Source organism: Macadamia integrifolia, chromosome 5 (assembly GCF_013358625.1).
Source record: "Macadamia integrifolia cultivar HAES 741 chromosome 5, SCU_Mint_v3, whole genome shotgun sequence".
Lineage (NCBI taxonomy): Eukaryota > Viridiplantae > Streptophyta > Magnoliopsida > Proteales > Proteaceae > Macadamia > Macadamia integrifolia.
Genome location: NC_056561.1, coordinates 6,390,688 through 6,411,825, shown reverse-complemented (window position 1 = coordinate 6,411,825; position 21,138 = coordinate 6,390,688). Strand labels below are relative to the sequence as shown.

Here is a 21,138-nt window from a genome sequence, read left to right as displayed (position 1 = left end):
GAGCAAAACATAACAAGTTGTTCTTTACTACGACAATTAAATAGGGTTTCGTTTGGTTGCAAGGGGAATGCAAATTGTTAATATAAAGTGAAATTTATTTTCCTTGAGAAATGAATTTAGATGTTTGATTGCAAGGTAATATATTTACGATGGGAAAAAAATTATACTTAAACATTAAAATTTTCATTTTCGTTTCCCAACTAAAATAGGAAAAAAAATGAAAACCCTACTCACGATGTCTTTCTCTCACCCTCTCGCGACTCACTTTCCCTGCCCTGCCCTGCCCTGCCCTGCTCCCGAGCTCATTTTTCATGGTTGAGCAGTAAATTTCCCTTCTTTCTCCAGGGGTAGGCGGCTCTCCTCTTTCCTGGAAGTTCGCTACTAAACTCCCTCCATTGACTCCTTACAAATAGGAAAAACGACAGAACTTGCGAGGAAACAAGGGAAGAAAGAACACTGCCTTGTTTCCATGTCTGTGTCCTTATCAGACGTCGTTGACGACCCATTCCTCTATTTCCTTTGAAATTTTTTGCAATATCTCATCTTCCTCGCATCCTCCTCCTTTGATAATGGCAAAATCTCAGATTTCTTAATATAGCTTGTCACTGTAACACTGAAACCAAATTCATCATTCTCCATATCCCAAACAAAGAGAGATTTGAGGGAGTAAAAGAGATGAAGGTTCGATTTGTTTTCTTGTTCTTAAGAGTAGTGTTGTTTCTCTCAATTGGAGCTGTAAATTCAGTTTCAGTTGCTGCAACTACTAACATATCTTCATGTCCAATGGATTTGGGCTATGTAGAGATGATGAAGTGGGACGACTCGGCCTGCAAGAACTATCAATTAGACACAAGGTACAATGGAGATTTCTTCTCAGATTGAGAGATTCAAAGTGAAGTAAGCGATGGGTCGTGTAATCCGAGCACAAAGGAAGGGAGCAGGCAGAACACAGATTTGAATTGTTTTTGAGTTGGAAGGATTTTTCAGGCCAAAATATCTCTTCATTCTTGCTTGGATAAGGAAGCTTTAAATATCAAGTTTGATTTATTTCTCTATTTTGTTCCATTTCATTTTGTTAGCTTCACCTCCTTAGTCCTCAACGATTACAGAACTCACCTCAAGTGTTTGATGAAATGTGTCATAGAGATATTATATCTTGTGGGTGTTGCTTAAGCTGCTTAGATCCATGTGGGTTGAGGACCCAAATGTTTGTAAACTTCAATATGATCTGGTTGATGCCTGAATTGGATCTCTTTTGATTGTTTAGCTTTTGTGGATATATTAGTTGCTTTCTCTATTACATTAAAGTAAAAGCTTTGTAGTAAAAACTAGTGCTCATTGCAGATCTTAATAATTATCAATAATCATACTTCAAATATAGCTTTACTATTTTCTATTGATTTTGATGAATATCCACACACACACACCCCCGCCCCACAAAATAAATAAATAAAAATAAATAAAAAATTCATGTATCAATCTAAAGGTGTCAGTGGCCACTAAAGAATAACTTATTTTTAATCAGGTGGGCTTGATCCATGATTCCTTTATAAGAAAATTCTTTTGCCTCTTCTAGTAAATATACAGAGTATCTTCAATTTTTAAAAGTTTTACATCTACTTTACATCTATTTTACATCCAACCAAACAACTCTGGGAAATAAATTTCACTTTACTTCTGTTGCAATCAAACGACTTGAAAGGGAAAAAAATTTCCTTCACTTCCCTTCCCTTCTCTTCTCATTTCCCTTGCAATCAAACACAACCTAAGAGAGTCTCCCGGAAATATATAGAAACATGTAGTATAACAACAATTGACAACATCACTAGCCCAATCAACATCATAATACGCTCGATTTTCAAGAATGAAGAGGCAGGAAATGGTAAAAGTTAGACAAGTTAAAGTGAGAAGGCTAACGGATGAGTAGGGGATGGGCTGAACAAGGTGGAAGAAAGGGTGACCAGATATGGTATGAGTACTGGGTTGGATTTGGCTTGGGGGTGGGGTTGGGATTGTGTTCAAGGGTTAGGGTGGCTAGGGTTAAGTAGAGGGTTGGGTATAATATGGGTTTGTGAAAGTAGGGGGAGAATATGCAAAAGTGGGTCTGAGGAGGGGTAGCAGGTGGAACTGGGATTCCCAATATACATTACAGCTAACATTATGGACAAAGGACTTGTTTTTATCTATATTCTGTATACAGTATAACCCATTTCCTTAACCAAATTACTATTAAGAGACTAAAGATGATATAATAACCAAATTCCAAGCATACAAATCGATCTAAGTAAAAGATAATGGGACATGTATCTTGATTAATTTTTCACTCATCATTGGAAGCCCAATAGGGTTCTCTATCAAGGATAATACAAGATGCCAACTACCTTAAGTATCATAGTTGCTAGTAGACTATACTGACTTGCTGCTATAAAATTCTCTTGGAGGTATAGGCCAGAACCCTCTAACTTCAAGCTAGTGATTTCATCAAGTCGCTCTATCATCTCAGGGGTGAAGACATTCTTCCAGTCACCGACAATCCCAGGCCTAAAGAATGCATTATTGGCTATGCCACTCCATCTATCATTGTCATTCTTCTTCACCTCCAAGTTCTTAAGCCTTTCTAAGCTATTAAGAAATGGCTTACCAAGAAATGAAGCTAACCTTTTCAATTGTCCCCTTGAATCACTTTTCATCTCCTCATACTTCAAGAGCAGTATTTTGTGAGGATTCTTCAAGTGCTCCTTCCATAAGGATATGTTAGAGCAAACCCATCTGCTTCCATCACAGATCTCAGAAAACTTTCCATTCAGGTCGCCGCCAAAATATGTCGGAGCGGGTCAATCTTCAAAATAGGTCAAGAATTCGAGAAAAACTTAACAAGATAAATATTAGTGCATAAGCTCTCAAATACATCCTCCACCACTATTGGCAGCCTTCGTTCTGGTCCCCTATCCGCATTCGCAAAGTGCCATAGCGACACAAATGCATCTTTTGGGCTTCGAGTTACATAAACAAATTTACACTCAGCATCCTTGATTGATGTGGGTAGAACATTGTAAGGCATGCAAGTATGAAAGAGTCAAGGAAAGGGGATACCATAAAGATGATGAGGAGATGGATTTTCCCTGCAAATTTGGGCTTCAAAGGTTTGTACAAGGTCATGTGGGCAGTTTGTAATCAAAAGGTCCTTCTGATCATTCTCTTTGCAGCCATTCATGAGGCGAAAAACAAGAGCCTTGAGCCAAGTGGTGCCTGTTTTCAATGAAGAAGCCAAGATATATAACATCCTCACCACGAGCTTCAAAGTTTGATCCAAAGGTAATAGCCGCTTCCAAGCGAGAGGGCACATACCAAGAGGCAAGAGCCTTCCCATTGGTAAATATCATAGTCTTCCTTTTTTTTTTTTGGGGGGGGGGGGGGGGTGCGGGGTGTGGGGGTGGTAAAAGAAGGATTATTATCATCTACTAGGGTATAAGCTTAATAGAAAGAAGTCATTTTATTAATTTAAAATAAAATGTAGTTTCCCCAAATATTTCAAAAGCCATTTTCTTAAACCAAGTTGATCTGGCAGGTAGAGTTACTGTTGACGTATACATATACATTGCTCTTTCTTAACTGTTCGAGATTTTGAGTGAAACGGTAGCAAACATGGTATTAGAGTTGAGAAGTTTTCGATTCCTAAAAATGGATCGAAAGAGTTTTCCTGACATTTCTTCTCCCTTAGTGCCATGTGACTCCACGTTTAGGTGAGAATTTATTAGTTTATTGGAGAGAGAGAGAAACCACATGTTTTGGTGGAATGAAGCTGAACTTGAAGAAACAGAATGGATGAGAGCATGATATGACCAGCTTAATCTGATTGAGGAAAAGTGTCCAAACACGATATTTAGCATGGCCAATGTTGTCCAAGAGGAATAACACTGGCTTATGACAAGAAAGCTCGACGTCGAAGTTTCAAAATTGGGGATTTAGTGCCCAAGAAAATCCTAGGAAGACCCATGGGGAACGTCCAAGCAGAGAAAGAGAGAGGGATCTGAGGGGATCCTTTGCCTGTCTTCTCACGCCAATTTAACAGCTCTCACCAGGTATAGCACACATTGTGACCATCTTCAGATCACTTCTTCACATGGAAATCTCATGAAAAACGGTTTTTGACAGTAAAGGACTCTACAGGTTAACTTCATTAACTAACCTATTAAACCAAAGCATATAGTGCAACAAGGAATTCATGAGCCTCCTTACTCACTATCCAATTCGTCCTCCTTGTAAAATGCTTGTATGTAGATGACTTGATCTACTTACTTCTCACAGCCTCACACAAATACTTAGACAAATATAATGCTTAGGAGGTGGCTGGTTCTAACTATCTTACCCTCTCTTTTTTTATTTCTCTTCTTGTTCTTACTTAACCTACAGATGAATCATCCCTCAATGGTGTGTCCAATTCAGCCTCCTAATAGGAATCCTCACAGGGCCGGATTCCTATGACCGCCGCCACTTCCTTCGCCTCATCTATGGCATCCAATCTTCTCCAGTTGCCAATATAGACATAAAATTTGTCTTCTATAGACTCACCAAAGATGATCAACGGCTACTTACCACACTCGAAATTCTCCGGTTTGATGACATTATCATCCTCAATTGCACTGAGAACATGAACTCTGGGAAGACCTACACCAACTTCTCTTCACTTCCTTACATCCTCTCCCATAGTTATGACTATATCGTGAAGGCCGATGATGATCTCTTCCTAAGGTTAGTACCATTGGCTGCATCACTTGAGCCAGTGCCTAGGATAGATTTGTATTATGGTTTTGTAATCCCTTGCCATAGCCATAATCCATTCGTCGAATACATGTCGGGCATGGGGTTCCTATTGTCTTGGGATCTCGTCTAATGGAATGCAGAGTCAAGCATTCCTGCTAATCAAACACAGGGACCTGAGGATAAATTGGTTGGAAAATGGTTGAAGATGGGGAAGAAGGCTAAGAACAGGTTCGAATAAGCCAGCAATGTATGATTATCCAGGGACTAATGGGAGGTGCTCACATGAACTTATAGCTGATACTGTGGCAGTTCACATGCTTAAGAGATGGGATCAATGGTAGTATGTACTAAAATTCTTCAATGTCACCAAGGGGCTTCAACCTTTAAAACTGTACAATATTTGAATGGATTTGGGACTCAATTATATATTTTTAAACATTAATATTCATATTACCACTACTCTCTCTCTCTCTCTCTCTCTCTCTCTCTCTCTCTCTCTCTAATAGGGGGAGAAAAGAATGGAAATCTGTTCATAACGATTAGTCCGAAATCATATGTAGAAGATCTGCAGTCTAATTTTATAGAAATCATAGGAGGGTTTGTCTACATAAGAAAGGGTTTTTTTTTTTTTGGAATTGAGTTTGAAATTTTACACATGATTTATCAAGAATTTTATATATTCAAAGGGGAAAGGATAGACACATTTTCAGATAAGCTTGTGAGCAGCAAGCACATGATAGAGAAGATAACAGAGGGCAATGGGTCTTTCACTAGGAGGAGGAGAACAATAGACAAAAGCTGGGCACAACACTAACATGTCCAACTTTTTCCTATATTCGAGTGTCAAAATTGCTATATCATCATTTCACATGGTACAAATAAGTGTTACCACAGGACCCGGCTCCTCTCTAACTAGTTGGAAGCCCAATCAGACATACGATAGACGATCAAAAAGATTTAGACACACACCCTAACACATGGATATATGACCCCATTTTCTCAGCCAACAGATGTCTAGTTGGACATTCCAGCGGTTGGAGATAAATCTTTTTCCGTTTCTACAAGGGGGTGCAAGTTTATCCTACCAAGCGAAATCCCAGCTTGAAAAACCACATGAAAATTTCATGGTCTGGGCTTTGATTTTCAGCCCATGGGCCAGGCCTTGTCTGAGGTCTTGGTTTCAACCCAGCCCGTCATGGTCCTTTCCTATTATAAGTGGACCCTCACAACCCAATCCAGCCCGACTAGTTGTACCCTAATATCTATGTGTTACTCCACATGCTCGTCGGGTACACCAATCCATAACTCAATAAGCCTTTGCTTTGTGCATGGAAACGATTTAAATGAATATTTGGAAATTCAAATTTGACTACGCTTTGCTTTTTTTTATACACGGAAACAATGTAAATAGATATTTAAAAATCCCTATTTAATTAACTTTTTCTTATTGAGTCACAGAAACAATGTAAATAGATATTTGAAAATTCATAGTTGATTAACCTTTGCTTCCTAGCGCACAGGAATGATATAAATGGATATTTGAAAATCCGCATTTAATTAGCCTTTGTTTGTTGGCACACAAAAACAATGTAAATGGATATTTGAAAATTCACATTTGATTAGCCTTTGTTTTCTGGCATACTGAATTGTTGTAAATGAATATTTGAAAATCCACTTTTGATTAGCCGCCTTTGAATCCCTAGGAGTTCGACCAAAGGAAAAAAAGAAAGAAACAAAGAACCCCTTTGGGAAAATTCCTATTCGAAAAATCAGTTACAGAAACTATTCAAAATCGTTCAAAAGTTATATTATTCGATTCAATTATTAAAAAAATATGATTAAATAATATTTAAAATATTAAAATATTATTATCATTTTGCAACATATTTCATATAACGAAACAAGAAATTAAATGAAAGAAAAAGATTCATGAGGAAATACCCTTTAACATCAATCCTAGTAAAGCTTTTGTCTTCTCCAGTTCTTCTCCGCTCACCACAAATAGCTAAGGAAATAAATAGATAGTCAAAAATCCATATCCACTTTGTGTTTGTATCCATTTATGAGAACCCATATTTGAAAATTTGGTTTTTGAAAACTAACTGAATCAGTTTAGAAGGTAAATCATATGCGAATGTGATAATGTTATATCCGATTTGTATTTTATTCATTTATCTCTCTAGTGAATAGGCAAAATAGGTTGGTAAGTTTTGTTTTTTTTTTTTTTTTTTTTTTTTTTTTTTTTGTATGTGTGAAAGGTTTGCGAGCAACTTTGCGGGTTAGGAATTGTTGAAATTTTGATTTGTGTCACAAGATGGCATGTTGCACAATTCTAGTCTTTTAGACCATCCAACTCCGACATGAAAACTTCCCACCATTTTAAGTCACATGGATATTTCGTTATACAATTTGTTTAGGAATATATCTAATGGATTAATCACATGTCAATTTTTAGACTCAGATTCAATTAAAATATCCATCCATATATGTTCATGCATGTATACCTTGCTTTTAAGTCCTTCTAAATAAAAAATGCTTAAATATTAATATCTAAATAAAAAAAAATATTTCAATCATAAATATAAAGGTAATTTACAACGCCACCATCTGGAGAATGCCAATATTAGAGGGACACCCCCTCTCTTTCACCAAATTAGATTTGGACTCCGTACCATCAGTCACTATTAAGGAATATACCTTATATGATGATGTTAGCTACTATATTTTATTTTAAATCAAAATACCCTTACTAAATATGAAATACCCAAACCTAATCTGTTTCTTCCTTCATCTGTTCCTTCCATTTCCAATTCCAAACTTTCTTCAATCCACCATGAAATGGATCAGAGGCCGCACCATTGGTCGTGGTTCTTCCGCCACCGTCTCCCTTGCTAAAACTCACGGGTCCGGTGAGGTTTCCACCTTGAAATCTGTGGAGCTTTCCAAATCAGAATTGATGCAAAGAGAACCGAGGGTTCTCTCTCTCATCGAGTGTCCTCGTATAGTCAAGTACATTAGCTGTGATGGATTCTTCTTGTATTATCTTGCTCCAATCTACCACTAATATGATGGAAACTAGCCAGCGTGAAATTGAATCACTGTCTTTTTTTGCCTTGCTTTGCAACAAACTCAAGACGGTGCTGGTAGGCTCAATAAAATCCTAGGAAAACCTTAACTTGCAGTTCGTCTGTTTATCTGTTAAAGTTTGTTTGAAAAAAAAAAAAAAAAACCTTCCAGGAAACCTAAAATTCTTCCCCTGAGTTACATAAGAAAATGGTTTATGGCCTTTTATTTTTTAACCAAGCCCCAACAAGTCGTAGAACATCGTCTTTACAAACAAAAAATACACTCGCGCACTCGGCTATTAGTTTACTCTGCCGGTTGGCTAGCCCTCGATCCGCGGTGTCTTCTTTGTAGTTTTGCAGTGTCATCTCATTTCCCAAGCACTAACCATAAAAAGATGAGCCGCATTAAGGAGATTTTGACTGAATTTTCAGAAATCGGAAAGCACAGTATTTCATTAGGAAGGAGGAAGAAGAAGCAATTGTTGTTGCTACTTGTGGCTTCCTCCAGTCATCGGCGTGGTTGCCAGAGTCCCTTCCCACAAGAATAAAAATTTGAAAACCAAGTCGGACTCCTCCCCGGAGCACGCCATCCTCTATATCCGGAGCTCTGCTACTTGGCGGTAGCCACCGTCCCAGGCGCCACCGACAACCTCACCACCAAATGAATTTTAATGAATAGGGTATAATGGTCATTTTAATTCTTCACTTTACAATGATTGACGGGAGTGGGTCTGAGTCTAATTTGGTGAAACAAAGGGGGTGTTCTTATAATAGTGGCATTCTCTAGGGGGTGGCGCTGTAAATTACCCTAAATATAAAGTGCTTCAAGCCATCAAGAGATTCCAAAAAAAAAAAGTTTCAAGAGAAACAGTTAACAAAACATCCAAATATGTGAAAAGGAAAAGATGTCTCATAGTTGCAAAAACATTTATTCATGTACTAAAGAACCAAGGTGGTTTAATCAGAATTAGAAGTTGGGTAGACAGCAGGGTTGGCAGACCTATGACATGGACCATAAAATAATTAACACGTGCTATTTGTGACATGCGGTCCAACAATGAAACAATTTTATTATTTTGGACAATTCCTATTCAAAAAATAAATCATAGAAACTATTCAAAATCATTCAAAAGTTATATTATTTGATTCAATTATTAAAAAATTGATTAAATAATATTTAAAATATTAAAATATTATTATTATTTTACAAATATTACATATAATTAAACAATAAATTAAATGTAAGAAAAATATTCATGAGAAAATAGGAACCTTTAACATCAATCCTACTCAAATTTTTGTCTTTTAAATCTCCAGTTCTTCTCTGCTTAACACAGATAGGTAAGAAAATAAATAAATAGTCAAAAATCCATATCCGCTTTGTGTTTGTATCCATTTATGAGAATCCATATCTGAAAAATTGGTTTTTGAAAACTATCTGAATCTGTTCAGAAGGTAAATCATATGCAAATGGGATAATGTTTTATCTGATCTATATTTTATTCATGTACCTCTCTAATGCACAGGCAAATAGGTTGGCAAGAAGTATTTTTTTCTTTTTTATTTTATGAAAGGTTGGCAAGCAACCTTGCAGTTGCCAACCTTGCAGGTTAGGTGTTATTGAAATTATAATTTATGTCACAGCCTCACAGAATGGCATGTGCACGTACAGTTCTAGTCTTTTAGACCATCAACTCCAACATGAAAGCTTCTCACCATTTTAAGTCACATTGACAATTCGTTGTACAATTTGTTTAGGAATATATCTTATGGACTAATCGCATGTCAATTTTTAGACTCAAATTCAATTAAATATCCATTCATATATGTCCATGCATGTATACCTCGCTCTTGGGTACTTCTGAATAAAAAATCCTTAAATATTAATATCCAAATAAAAAAATTATTTCAATCACAACCAAGGTGCTTCAAGGCATCAAGAGATTCTACCAAAAAAAAAAAAAAAAAAGCTCAATAGAAACTTTATTAAAAAAAAAAAAAAAGGTTTCAAGAGGAATAGCTATCAAACATCCAAATATGTGAACTGAAAAAGATGTCTCATAGTTGCAAAACATTTATTCATGTACCTGAAGAATCAATTTAGGTAGTCTAATCATAATTAGAAGTTGGGTAGATAGCTGGGTTGGCAGACCTATGACATGGACCATAAAATAATTAGCACGTGCTATTTGTAATATGTGGTACAACAATGAAATAATTTCATATTTTTGGACAATTCTTATTAAGGGTTCATAGGCCAACTAGAATGGCAGCCGGGGAGGCGTCCCCACTCAACAAAGGGAAATAATATTTTTTGGTGGGGATGGGAGCTGGGTTTGTATTCAAACTCTAAACATGTTATGGCGGTGGTTGCTTCAACAAGCAAGCTACACTTTAACCAATTGAGTAGTTTTTTCTTTTGAGATGCTATCAAAGGTTTGATTCACTGATCAAGTCCTTGAAGCACTCTTCTAAGGGAGAAGTGTTAATCATCAAGGTCCTCGATCCCCAAGAAAAAGTATTTGAATTTCACGGTGTCAATTTAGGATTAGAGCTGAGAATTAGATTAGAATTTATCCGATTTCACCCTTATTTATCTGGTTTTGTATCTAAATTTTAGACTTAATTAATAAAGGGCACAAGTTGGTTCTGACCCCACGATTCCAGAATCAAAAGACCAGATTGGATTTGATTATAACACCAACCTTTTTCCCTTCCTAGTATGAAATACTCTCTCTGCCACACTTTTTTCAAAAAACTATTTCATTGCCCCTCATCGGTAAACTCACCTGTCTTTTTTTTTTTTTTTGGGTAAACCTCACCTGTCTCTTTTTTAAGAATAATTTATTAAAAAAAAAAAAACATATTAATGAAAAATTAAATGCTTTTAATTTTCTAAGGCCTATGTTACATAGATAATAGTTCATGTCTAGAGCTTAATGGTGTTCGAATTGAACACTTGACTAACGCAAAAGGATTCATTGATTCTAAGATTGATTCAGGAAATTTACCTATAACAATTGCAATTCAGCAAAAGTTGGGCTCTTAGGAGATTGGGCTGCCTCGGCGGGCTCTTATGCGGTTGATCTTAGTCATGTGACCATCAAGCTAGACCCCACACATGGAATGACCGAATATCATTTGGTCTAAGCTTTAGCTGGCACATTAGATAAACAGTCTAAATTGGTTTTAGATTTTTCCAATCAAACTCAATTAGGCTTAATTGATGCAAGCCTAGAATTGACATTCCCACAGGGGAGTACAAATAATACATGAACACACATGGGAGTAGACAAGAAGGTGAATTAATGATTAGAATTTGAGAGTCAAATGTGGACATCGAATCTATTTAGACCACGTGATTCTTAGATATCTAATGGTGAGAAATGTTCCATCAGTACTCTTTATTGTGGCTGGATGGTTATATCCACCCACCAATTTGACCGAGGATTGTCAACCACAAAAAATTCACTATATTATTAATGAGACAGTTTTCTTTAGGCCACTGTGTATCGGAACAATTTGTCGTGGGGTTTCAGATGCACACAAGAAGTTATCGAAAATACATTTTAGGTAATATTTAAAAATCTTTAGGAGTTTGTGAAACCTTGGTGAGCCGTCTTAAATCGCAGAGAAAAACTTTCTCTTCGTCAGGGAATGGAAATTTTATAAAAAGAATGATGACTCGGAGAAACTCCATACTAATGTACATTGATCGAAGGGTACATAATCTATATTTGGACTTTTGGCCCTCTGTACAATGATGTGGAACTACAACAGAAAGGCAAAATATGTGATTTTAAAATAGAAAAAAAATACACAGACATAATTATATATATATATATATATATAAATAGAGTTTTCGTGACGCAACGTTGAACAGACATCAGTTCATTATGGCCCATCGACATCATACATTAAAAAAGAGATATATGAGGAGAGAGGGGTTCACATCAGGACCATCTCCTACTCCACCAAGAGATGCAAAAAAAAAAAAAAAAAAAAAAGAGAGAGAGAGAGAGAGGAAGAAGGAAGGATTTTTCTCTGATACAGTACTATGTCTTCTTAATTTGAAAAGAGGAAGGAGGGAGAAGAAGAAAACGGGGTGGGGAAGGATTTTGAAACCTAGAGTTTCTCTCGATCAGCTTCTGAGTTCTGATGCTGTCGAGCCCTATTTTGAGGATCAAAATTCTCTGTTTTTCTCATCCATGTTTTTTCTTGTTTTGCTACCTGCAGAACGCGACACGTGGACAACAAGGAGACCAACAGTTAAGATTGGGTGAGGATTATTACATCCGGTACGTTGATCTTAAAGTTGTCCACATGTCGCGTTCTGCAGGTAGCAAAACAAAGAAAAACATAGATGAGAAAAATAGAAGATTATTTTCCCTATTTTGAACAGTTTTGTGAGAAGTAGCGATCCGGATAGAGCTTGTCCGTCCCCAGCGGAAATTTTGATCTGACCGTCCACATGTCACATGACGTGTGTTGACCTCTGAAGTAGTCTCCGTCAATATTCGCCAGACCTACTCCTACATAAGATTTTTATCCTTCAATGCCATATAGCGTACCCGATAGTTGGCAACACCCGAATGCTTATCACTAGTCGTTGGATACGCACTAAAAACATTGGCACATTAAGAGGGATCTGGTTCCCATTTAAGTCATACCAACTATGGAACCAACTAAATTAGACTATCACCTTGGTAAAGCGATGAGCCATTTTGATAAGACACTTATCAGATGGTTGGAAACAACTTTTTTTCTTTGGGTGAAATATTTAGCAGAGGTGTATTTGTTATGGGAAAAATAACTCTGATGTAGACAATACCAACGCATTGGAGCATCTCCAACGTACATGGCAAGGGGCAATGTCATCCTTTTGCGCTCACCTATGTCTAGGTGTTGGTGCTTCCTACAACAGACTGATAGAGTTCTTTCTACCATAACAAATACACCCTACATCCAATCCAAACATAGTGTGGACAAAATAATTGTCCTGCCCCTCATGAAAAATAGAAATCTCACACATATTGATGATTCTACTAGTATTCCCATTGGCCCTTATGTTGGTATCAGAACCATGTTGTCTTTCAAAAAACCCTCTCCAAAGAAAGCTATCTGGCCGCATGATTCCTGCTCCAAGACATAGAGAGGGGCCAAGATGATGGCCCTACACCCTAGAAATTCAAAATACCCTCCCTTGTTGATGCCCATGCATTCCCCCGCGACTAGGTAGCATTCTTCTCCCAATATAGAAAATAGGTTTTAAATATGATGGAGACATGGGAGACCTGATGGCATGGCGAGAGAAGCTTAAATTCTCTCACCACCTCACTTGAGTCACTTTCATGTAGGCCAATTCAAAATGAGAAGAGGAAAGAGGACCTACCATTTAAGTCACATGGTTGGTATGGCCAACAGGGACATTGAGTAGATGTTCATTTTTCCCAAAAGTTATGAGCCATTATGACTTTTAGTGGGCGGTTGGAAAAAAAAAAATTATCTGAGTAAGATCCTCTTTAGCATGCCATTGCACCAACAAGCATATGATGGTTGAAAAACACTAGAATACGTGTCTAAGTGCTACCAGTCCTCCGATGCATGCTAGAGAGGATCATGGTTTTTTTTTTTTTTTTTTTTTTTTTTTTTTTTATATTTTGCAAAGGGTATTTGTTACTTTCCCACTCATCTAGGTATTTTCTCCGGGAGTTTCTTTTGGCTGCTTTCATTTGCAAGGAAAAGTAAAAGGCAAAGAAGTGAAATTTTAAGCCAAAAGTATAAATTTTGCAATCACTACCCCACATGATTGTTTAATTATTTCAATAGCTACAAATTATTCCATTTTGGCTACTAAACATCTTAATTTGTATCAATCCCTTGGATTTGAAAAATAAATTAAAAATTATAATTTTCAAAAATAATGAAAACATTTAACTATTTCATACAAGATTATGTTCGATATTTATTCCAAAAATTTCGTATTCAGATTTTAAATTTTTCACTTCTTACTCCCTTAAAACTCCTTGGCAACCAAACAGAGCCTTATATATTTTGGTTAATTGGGACTTTGGAGTCTGGAGTTTGGCTTCTGCACATGGCTGTTATTTCATCTCACAACATCTATAAATTGAGACTAATAGTTTCAGAAATAACCACTTCTCTTCCTCTCCCACTCCCACTCATTCTGCTCATATCCCACAAGATATTGCAATTTTCCTTTGCAGAGGCATCCATGGACCTCCTCCCACTCATTCTGCTCATATCTCACACGATATTGCAATTTTCCTTAGCTGAGGCATCTATGGAGTCAGAATTAGGACCCAAGATTGCCCAGAAGATTTTTGAAGGAGAGGGTGGATTTTCTTATAGCTGGTTAAGTGCTGAATTTCCCATACTTAGCCAGGCCAAGGTTGGTGCAGGGAAGCTTGTTCTAAACCCCCTTGGTCTAGCTTTACCTCACTATGCTGATTCCTCCAAGGTTGCCATTGTACTTCAAGGTAACTATTTACAGGCTTTGGAATTCTTATTCTCTATTTCCCTTTTTCATCAAATCATCATCAATATCTCTTAGGATTTATTTAATTTATAGTAGAGGTTTAAAGAAAACCCAATAAATTTAAAGAATAGTTATTGATTAGGAACAATTGCAATACCAGATGTTCAGATGGGTTGTAAGAATTCCATGGAGATTAGATACAACAATATAGACTTTCCCTATCCATTGTAGTAGGCATGTATAATGGATTTTTTTTTTTTCTTAGCGACGGATTTCTCCAGCGGGTCCATACTGACCCTATAACCGCATGTCATTCAACTTTCACGGAAAGAAGTGCAGAGTGCATTAATTAAACACCCTCTGTGACTGACCTAAAGAGGTAAAAGGAGTCCAACTTAGAACAAATACGCTTCTTGAGGTGAAAGTCCTTTGCCAACTCTGCTACCCCTTGGGGTTGGGCATTTATACTGGATAATCTTCTTTTCTTGTGATCCATTTTCAACTCTTACAGGGAAGGGGAGAATTGGAATAATATTTCCCAAAGCTTCAGAACAGAAGGTGGTAGAGATTGAGGAAGGTGATATTATACCTGTACCACTTGCTGCTGTTTCATGGTGGTTCAACGATGGAGACTCCAAATTGATTGTAATATTCTTAGGTGACACATCTAAGGCTCACAGTCCTGGCGATTTCACATATTTCTTATTAGCTGGAGCTAAGGGTATCTTCACTGGTTTCTCCAACAATTTTGTTAGTGGAGCTTGTGATTTAGATGAAGAAGATACAAATAAGCTTGTGAATAGCCAGTCTGGTGTCTTAATTATCAAGCTTAAAGAAGGAACCAACATGCCTCAACCTTCTAAGGCTGATAAACAAGAAGTGGTCTTTAACATTGAGGCTACATTGCCCGACGTCTATGTCGAGAATGGCGGAAAGTTGGTTGTTTTATCAAGAGAGAAATTTCCATTATTGGAAGAAGTTGGGTTAAGTGTCAAGCATGTAAGACTTGATGCTAATGCAATGTTTGCACCAGAATTCTCTTCAGATCCAGCAGTTCAAGTGATCTATATTGTCGAAGGCAGTGGCCGTGTAGAGGTTGTTGGCATTGATAGTGAAAGCGTCTTGAACACAACAGTTAAGGATGGTGATTTGTTTGTTGTTCCAATTGTCTTTGTGGTCTCTACAGTTGCAGGGAATGAAGGAATGGAGTGGTTTTCTATGACCACCTCAACACAGTAAGTCTACTTTAAGTGAATTAGTCTTTTTATAATGATTTTAACTCGCGAACTCACCAACGATCTTACATGGTTTTCTCTCAGGCCTTTCTTCAAATACTTGGTTGGGAAGACATCACTGTGGAAAACTTTATCTCCACAAGTTCTTCAAGTGACTTTGAATCTGACTACTGAGGAAGCTGAAGTTTTCAGTTCGAAGATGAACAAGAATCCCATTTTAATCCCTCCACCAATGTAATTGTTCAAGTAAGAGAAAGGGGGTATGAATCAAATCTTCAATAGAAATAAATAGGATTTAAGTCTGCACCAATCAAAGATGTTTTGAAGGAAGTGGCCTGGTTTCCCTACACTGGAATGGTTTTTTATTTTTTTAATTTTTATTTTTTATTTTTTATTTTTTGAATAAAGGAACGGCTTTTATGTTTCATTGATTTCTTGTTTCGATATTTTGTTTCTCTGTTATATTTTTTTGCTAATGATCAATAAAGTATATATTAAAACAAAGGGTAATTTACAATGCCACCCCTAGAGAATGTCATTATCAGAGAAACACCTCTTACGTAACACCAAATTATACTCAGACACCCTCGCCATCAGTCACTCTTAAGGGAGAAGTTGAAATGATTGTTATACCCTTTCTCTTTATCCTTTACCCCAAGAAGCTACCGAGTAAAAAGCCAGAAAATAGAGCTTAATTTCTATTCATCATCATGGCCATTGCACCATCTTGGTCTTTTCAGTATTTTTTTTTATTTTTTTTTTTTTTTGATTGAAGAAATACCATAATAAGTCAGGCACAGCTAAAAAACCTTAATTGTTTCCTTTTTTTAATTCTTGTTTGGGTGTTTCTAATTATTAAGAATCGAAAAATCTGCTACAACTACAGAGTACATGCTCTGTTTTTCTTCCTTTTTATTTTTGGGTTTTTACTAAAATTGTAAAATCGGGCTCTCTTTTCTAGTCCACAACACACATTAGGATTACCAGGAAGGAAACGAAAGCCCTAAATTCAAAGAAAAAAACAAATAAAAACATCATAAATCCTTTCACAACAAACAGAAAAAATGATAAAGGAAATACCAAGTGACATAAAATAAACAGTACCGATAGTGTGAGCTTTAATCATGCCGGCTCTTCGTCCTTTAAAATCTCTAGAAACCCCTTCAACGGTCAAGGATTGTCAGCAGGAACCTCGATGGCTCCAAAATTCAAAAAACTTCTTGAAGGCAAACGAGCGAAGAAGGAGAAGATATAACACTAAAAGACGACAAACAGAGGAGAAATTGGAAACAGAAATTTGGGGAAGAAGTTGTTTCGATTTTGGGAAACAACTGCGTAGACATCCTTCGTCGCTGGTCGTTGCTACCGCTGCCACTGCTACTGCTCTTCACGGTAGATCGCTGACGCTCTCAAATCATGATGGATTTGGGGATGAAGAATAGGATATTGATTTGGGAGATGGAGAGTTATGAGAGGTTATATTAAATAGTTCTCCTTTCACAAGGTATTTTGGTATTTAGAAAAAATAAATACTAGCTGACATCAGCATATAAGGTATATTTCATAACATCGACTAACGGCAGGAGGTCTGAGTATAATTTGGTTATGCAGAGGTGTTCCTCTAATCATGGCATTCTCTAAGGGGTAGCGCTATAAATTACCCAAAAATAAAATAAAAGCAGAATTAATGTCCAGGCATTTCAGACGGCATCAATATAATCAAAGAATTACTTCAAACCTTCACTTTCCATCAGTTGAAGAAAGAAGCAGAAAAAAAAAAAAAAAAAAAAAAAAAAAAAAAGGAAAACATATATCTAGGCCTTTGAGCTCTCTCCTAATTCAGATCTGAGATGATACAAGAGGGCGCAAATATCCCAATTTTCACTTCTGAAAGATTTTGATGCCCTTTTAGCAAAGATATCAGCCACTGAATTTACTTCTCGAAAATAATGGAAAATATACCATTGTGTAGACGTCAAATAATGATGCAAGTACAGCTATTATTATGAAAACTGCCAAGGGATATGACGATGATTAATACTCTCAACTTCTGATTTCGAATCACACTCAATCCGTAGGAGATCAACCCCTTTCTCCTTTGCCACCTAAATCCCCTGAAGCACTGCTGTAATTTCCGCCTGAAATTTTTCATGTTATACTTTCCCTTTTTTTCATTAAAAAAATATATTAAGAAATATTTAAAAATATATATTATCTATTTTATTATGGAGCAATTTTGGTGGACAGAGACCCCACTGGGAATAATGGTGTGTGGATGCCTAGAGGCTAGAGCCATAATATGAGTAATTATTTGGTTCTGAAATTTTATGGATAGGAAACTCAAAGGTGTTTGCTTACATAGCAGCCTTTGAAATATCAATCATCATTGTCACTTGGAAACAACAGAGAAGGGAGGAAAAGAAGACTACAACTAACCACCACAGACCGGAGCCAGCCGGTCAAGTCTCATCTCTCAACAGAAAACCCAGCTAAACCCCGACCCTGCCCAGCCAAAATACTTGTTCTCTCTCTCTCTCTCTCTCTCTCTCTCTCTCTCTCTGTGGAGTCTGCCCTGCCAGGTGGTTTTCGCTTAATCCTACTGTTTGAACATGGCTAGGTAACGTTCTTAATTATCATGGTTATGTTCAGAAGAAAACACCCATCTTTCACTTATCCAAACTGTAGCCCAATGTATGGTATCCTTCCATTCCACTCCCAACTCTATAGAAGGCAACCCACCAACAACAACTCTTCCTCAATCCAAGAACTAGTTCATAGTGGCCATTATATTAAAGCCCTGCAATTATATGCCAACCTTTGGAACCATCATGGCTTCAAGCCTGATAACTCCACTTTCCCACACATTCTCAAAGCTGCATCTCAACTCAATGACCCAACCACTGGACTAATAGTCCATAACCATGCCATTAGAACTGGGTTTGATTCCACTCTCTTTGTTACCAACAGCCTTATACTCTTCTATGGCCGCTTTGGTCTACTTGAATCAATGCACTACCTGTTCGATGAAATGCCCCAAAGAAACATCGTGTCGTGGACAGCAGTTGTATGGGCATCAACTCAACATAATCGATTCGACCAAGCGATTAAAACATTCCATGACATGAGGATTGTGGGAATTAAACCCAATTCCTTTACTATGGCTACCATCCTTCCAAGCTTCTCTTGTTCTGGAGGATCAATTCAGATTCACAGTTTCTTGATTAAGTGTGGCTTTGAGTCAGATATATTTGTCTCAACTGCGTTGATTGACACATATGCAAAATGTGGGTTTGTCAATTCTGCTCGTCGGGTCTTCGATGAGATGCCTAATAAAAATGTAGTTTCTTGGAATTCTGTGATCACAGGTTATACCCAGAATGGAAATGCACAAAAAGCACTCAACCTTTTTGTGGAGATGCAGATTGCTAGGGACGTCCGACCAGATTCATTCACCATCGTAACAGCCCTTTGTTCATGTGCCAACTTAGCCTCACTCAGACAAGGGAAGGAGTTACATGGTTATGTATATAGAGCTTGTTTAGGAGATATAGTGATTGTTGGTAATGGACTCATTCATATGTATGGCAAGTGTGGAGCTTTAGAGCTTTCAGAGCTAGTCTTTGATAATATGCAGGAGAAGGATGTGAGCTCATGGACAGCACTCATTAATTGCTATGGACTAAACGGACAGGGTTCTAAAGCCATTTCTGTCTTTGAAAAAATGAAGCAAGCAACATCTGTAACCCCCAATCCGGTAACTTGGATAGCAGTTCTCTCAGCTTGCAGTCATTCCCATCTCATAGAAGATGGGTTCAGGTATTTCAAAGAAATGTCTGCTGATTTTGGCGTCAAACCCAACATGAAGCACTATGTTTGCATGGTGGATATGCTGGGAAGGGCAGGACATTTTCAAGAGGCCTTGAAGTTCATCAATGACATGCCACTTCAGAATAATGCACAAATATGGGAAGCACTGCTTGGGGCTGCAACAGTTCAAGGGGACACAGCAGTTGCAGAGCTAGCCGCAAAGCAACTTATTGAGTTAGGACCTGAAAATGATGATCTTCAGGTACAGTTAGCAAACATATACGCAAATGTTGGCCGGTGGATTGACGTTGAAAGGATAAGAAAAAGAGTATGTTCCGGGAGGCCTCAAAAAAACCCTGGGATAAGCTTGATTCAGGTTGGGCAATAGCAGTAAGCTCCGGTCCTATTTAACTATTTCTTTATTTTGGTGCAAGGAGTTTACCATGAACCCACTGATTTCTGCCGTGTCCGTTATTACTATTGGATTGGCCATAGGGCTTGCTTCTATTGGACCTGGAATTGGTCAAGGTACTGCTGCAGGTCAAGCTGTAGAAGGTATTGCGAGACAACCAGAGGCAGAGGGTAAAATACGAGGTATACCCATATGTTCAAGGGGCCAAAAATCAAAGAAAATTATGTGGGTTTAGTGGGATCATTCAAGACTGTTTGGTTTCCCTATCACTACTGATATGCCTTACTATGAAACTCTTTACGATAAATGACTGCAGTCACATGCATCTGGAAAGCAGAAGGAAAAGTTTACAAACCTTAATTAATATTTAACAGGTCTCATGGTCTGTCATTTCAGATTTGTTTTGTCAATTTACCTGAGCATTGAGGCCCTATGCCTGCTAAATTCTTATCAAACTGAAATTGATGGATGCTCTGTGGGGAATCTGGGACACTAGAACAATGGTGGTCTTTTAAGTTCTTGAGATTGATCTATAAATGAGCTTATTCGAGACACACTGTAGTAGTTAATTCTCTAGAGCTGAACTGTTGTCTCAAACTAGGATTGGAGCTGGCCAAATCTAAGAGGTTTTAATCAAATTATTATGGAAGGAGACTGCTAATTTTATTAAATGGATGCCATGTGCTGCGGACACAGAGCTGAGTTCAAGTAGTTTCATTAGCTCCGTATCCTCCACACCACAGGTGATAGAACTGTACTAACTGCCAGACTATTCGAAGGGAAGGGGCTAAGGCAGGTAGGCACTAACTATAGGGATCTGGGATTCAAACAAAAAAATAAAAAAAAAATCCGCGGCATTCTCACCACATTGAATTTATAGGAACTCTTGCAGCCGGGCTGAATTGCTCGTTGGAAAATTCAAGAAAAATGAGAAAATTCTTCAAAAATTTTGACCGACACTCTGAAACTTGTAGATATTTTAAGATCACCGAACCAGAATCATAGAAAACTGAAACCTCAAAATTATTTTCAACCAAATTTAGAACCTTGGTATCATGCTAGAATCGTTGTGTTAAATTCGCCTGTGCCCAGAGTCCCAGACCAGTTAACTTGTTGTGGTTGGCAGGAAATAAGAAAATTAAAGAAAAATAAAAATTTATTCTAACAGTTGGAGTTGTGTTGACTGATTTCTTGGTTGAAAAACTAGGACAAAGCAAGTTGAAATCGGTTTCTGCTATTCAAGCAATTATTGCAAATGCAAGACAGATTTCTCAAAAGCTTTTGGATTCCCTCTCATAGACCAAATGGGTGTTTTAGGAGCTACCCAGGATGCATCATACATTCTAGGAGTCTAGG

At 37.4% G+C, this 21,138-nt stretch overlaps 3 protein-coding genes, 1 long non-coding RNA gene and 1 pseudogene across 4 annotated transcripts; 4 read left to right on the top strand and 1 right to left on the bottom strand.

The window, feature by feature from the left end:
* Nucleotides 1-284: 284 nt before the first annotated feature.
* LOC122080158 lies at nucleotides 285-1,232 on the top strand. Its single transcript, XR_006140611.1, has 2 exons — nucleotides 285-681; nucleotides 803-1,232. It is a non-coding gene; the product is annotated as an uncharacterized LOC122080158 (long non-coding RNA).
* Nucleotides 1,233-2,354: 1,122 nt separating this feature from the next.
* LOC122079984 (cytosolic sulfotransferase 17-like) lies at nucleotides 2,355-3,061 on the bottom strand. The gene is made up of 2 exons (XM_042646808.1): nucleotides 2,871-3,061; nucleotides 2,355-2,769 (listed from the first exon to the last, which is right to left on the bottom strand). The coding sequence occupies exons 1-2, from the start codon at nucleotides 3,059-3,061 to the stop codon at nucleotides 2,355-2,357; spliced, it is 606 nt and encodes a 201-aa protein (XP_042502742.1).
* A 1,356-nt stretch (nucleotides 3,062-4,417) lies between these two features.
* On the top strand, nucleotides 4,418-5,212 carry LOC122079983 (annotated as a pseudogene).
* Nucleotides 5,213-13,918: 8,706 nt separating this feature from the next.
* Nucleotides 13,919-15,990, top strand: LOC122080156 (glutelin type-D 1-like). The gene is made up of 3 exons (XM_042647063.1): nucleotides 13,919-14,329; nucleotides 14,840-15,563; nucleotides 15,648-15,990. The coding sequence occupies exons 1-3, from the start codon at nucleotides 13,927-13,929 to the stop codon at nucleotides 15,799-15,801; spliced, it is 1,281 nt and encodes a 426-aa protein (XP_042502997.1). The 5' UTR covers nucleotides 13,919-13,926; the 3' UTR covers nucleotides 15,802-15,990.
* A 2,262-nt stretch (nucleotides 15,991-18,252) lies between these two features.
* On the top strand, nucleotides 18,253-21,081 carry LOC122079980 (pentatricopeptide repeat-containing protein At3g12770-like). Its single transcript, XM_042646805.1, has 3 exons — nucleotides 18,253-19,698; nucleotides 19,805-19,964; nucleotides 20,990-21,081. Exons 1-3 carry the CDS (start codon nucleotides 18,253-18,255, stop codon nucleotides 21,079-21,081), a joined length of 1,698 nt encoding a protein of 565 aa, XP_042502739.1.
* Nucleotides 21,082-21,138: the final 57 nt, after the last annotated feature.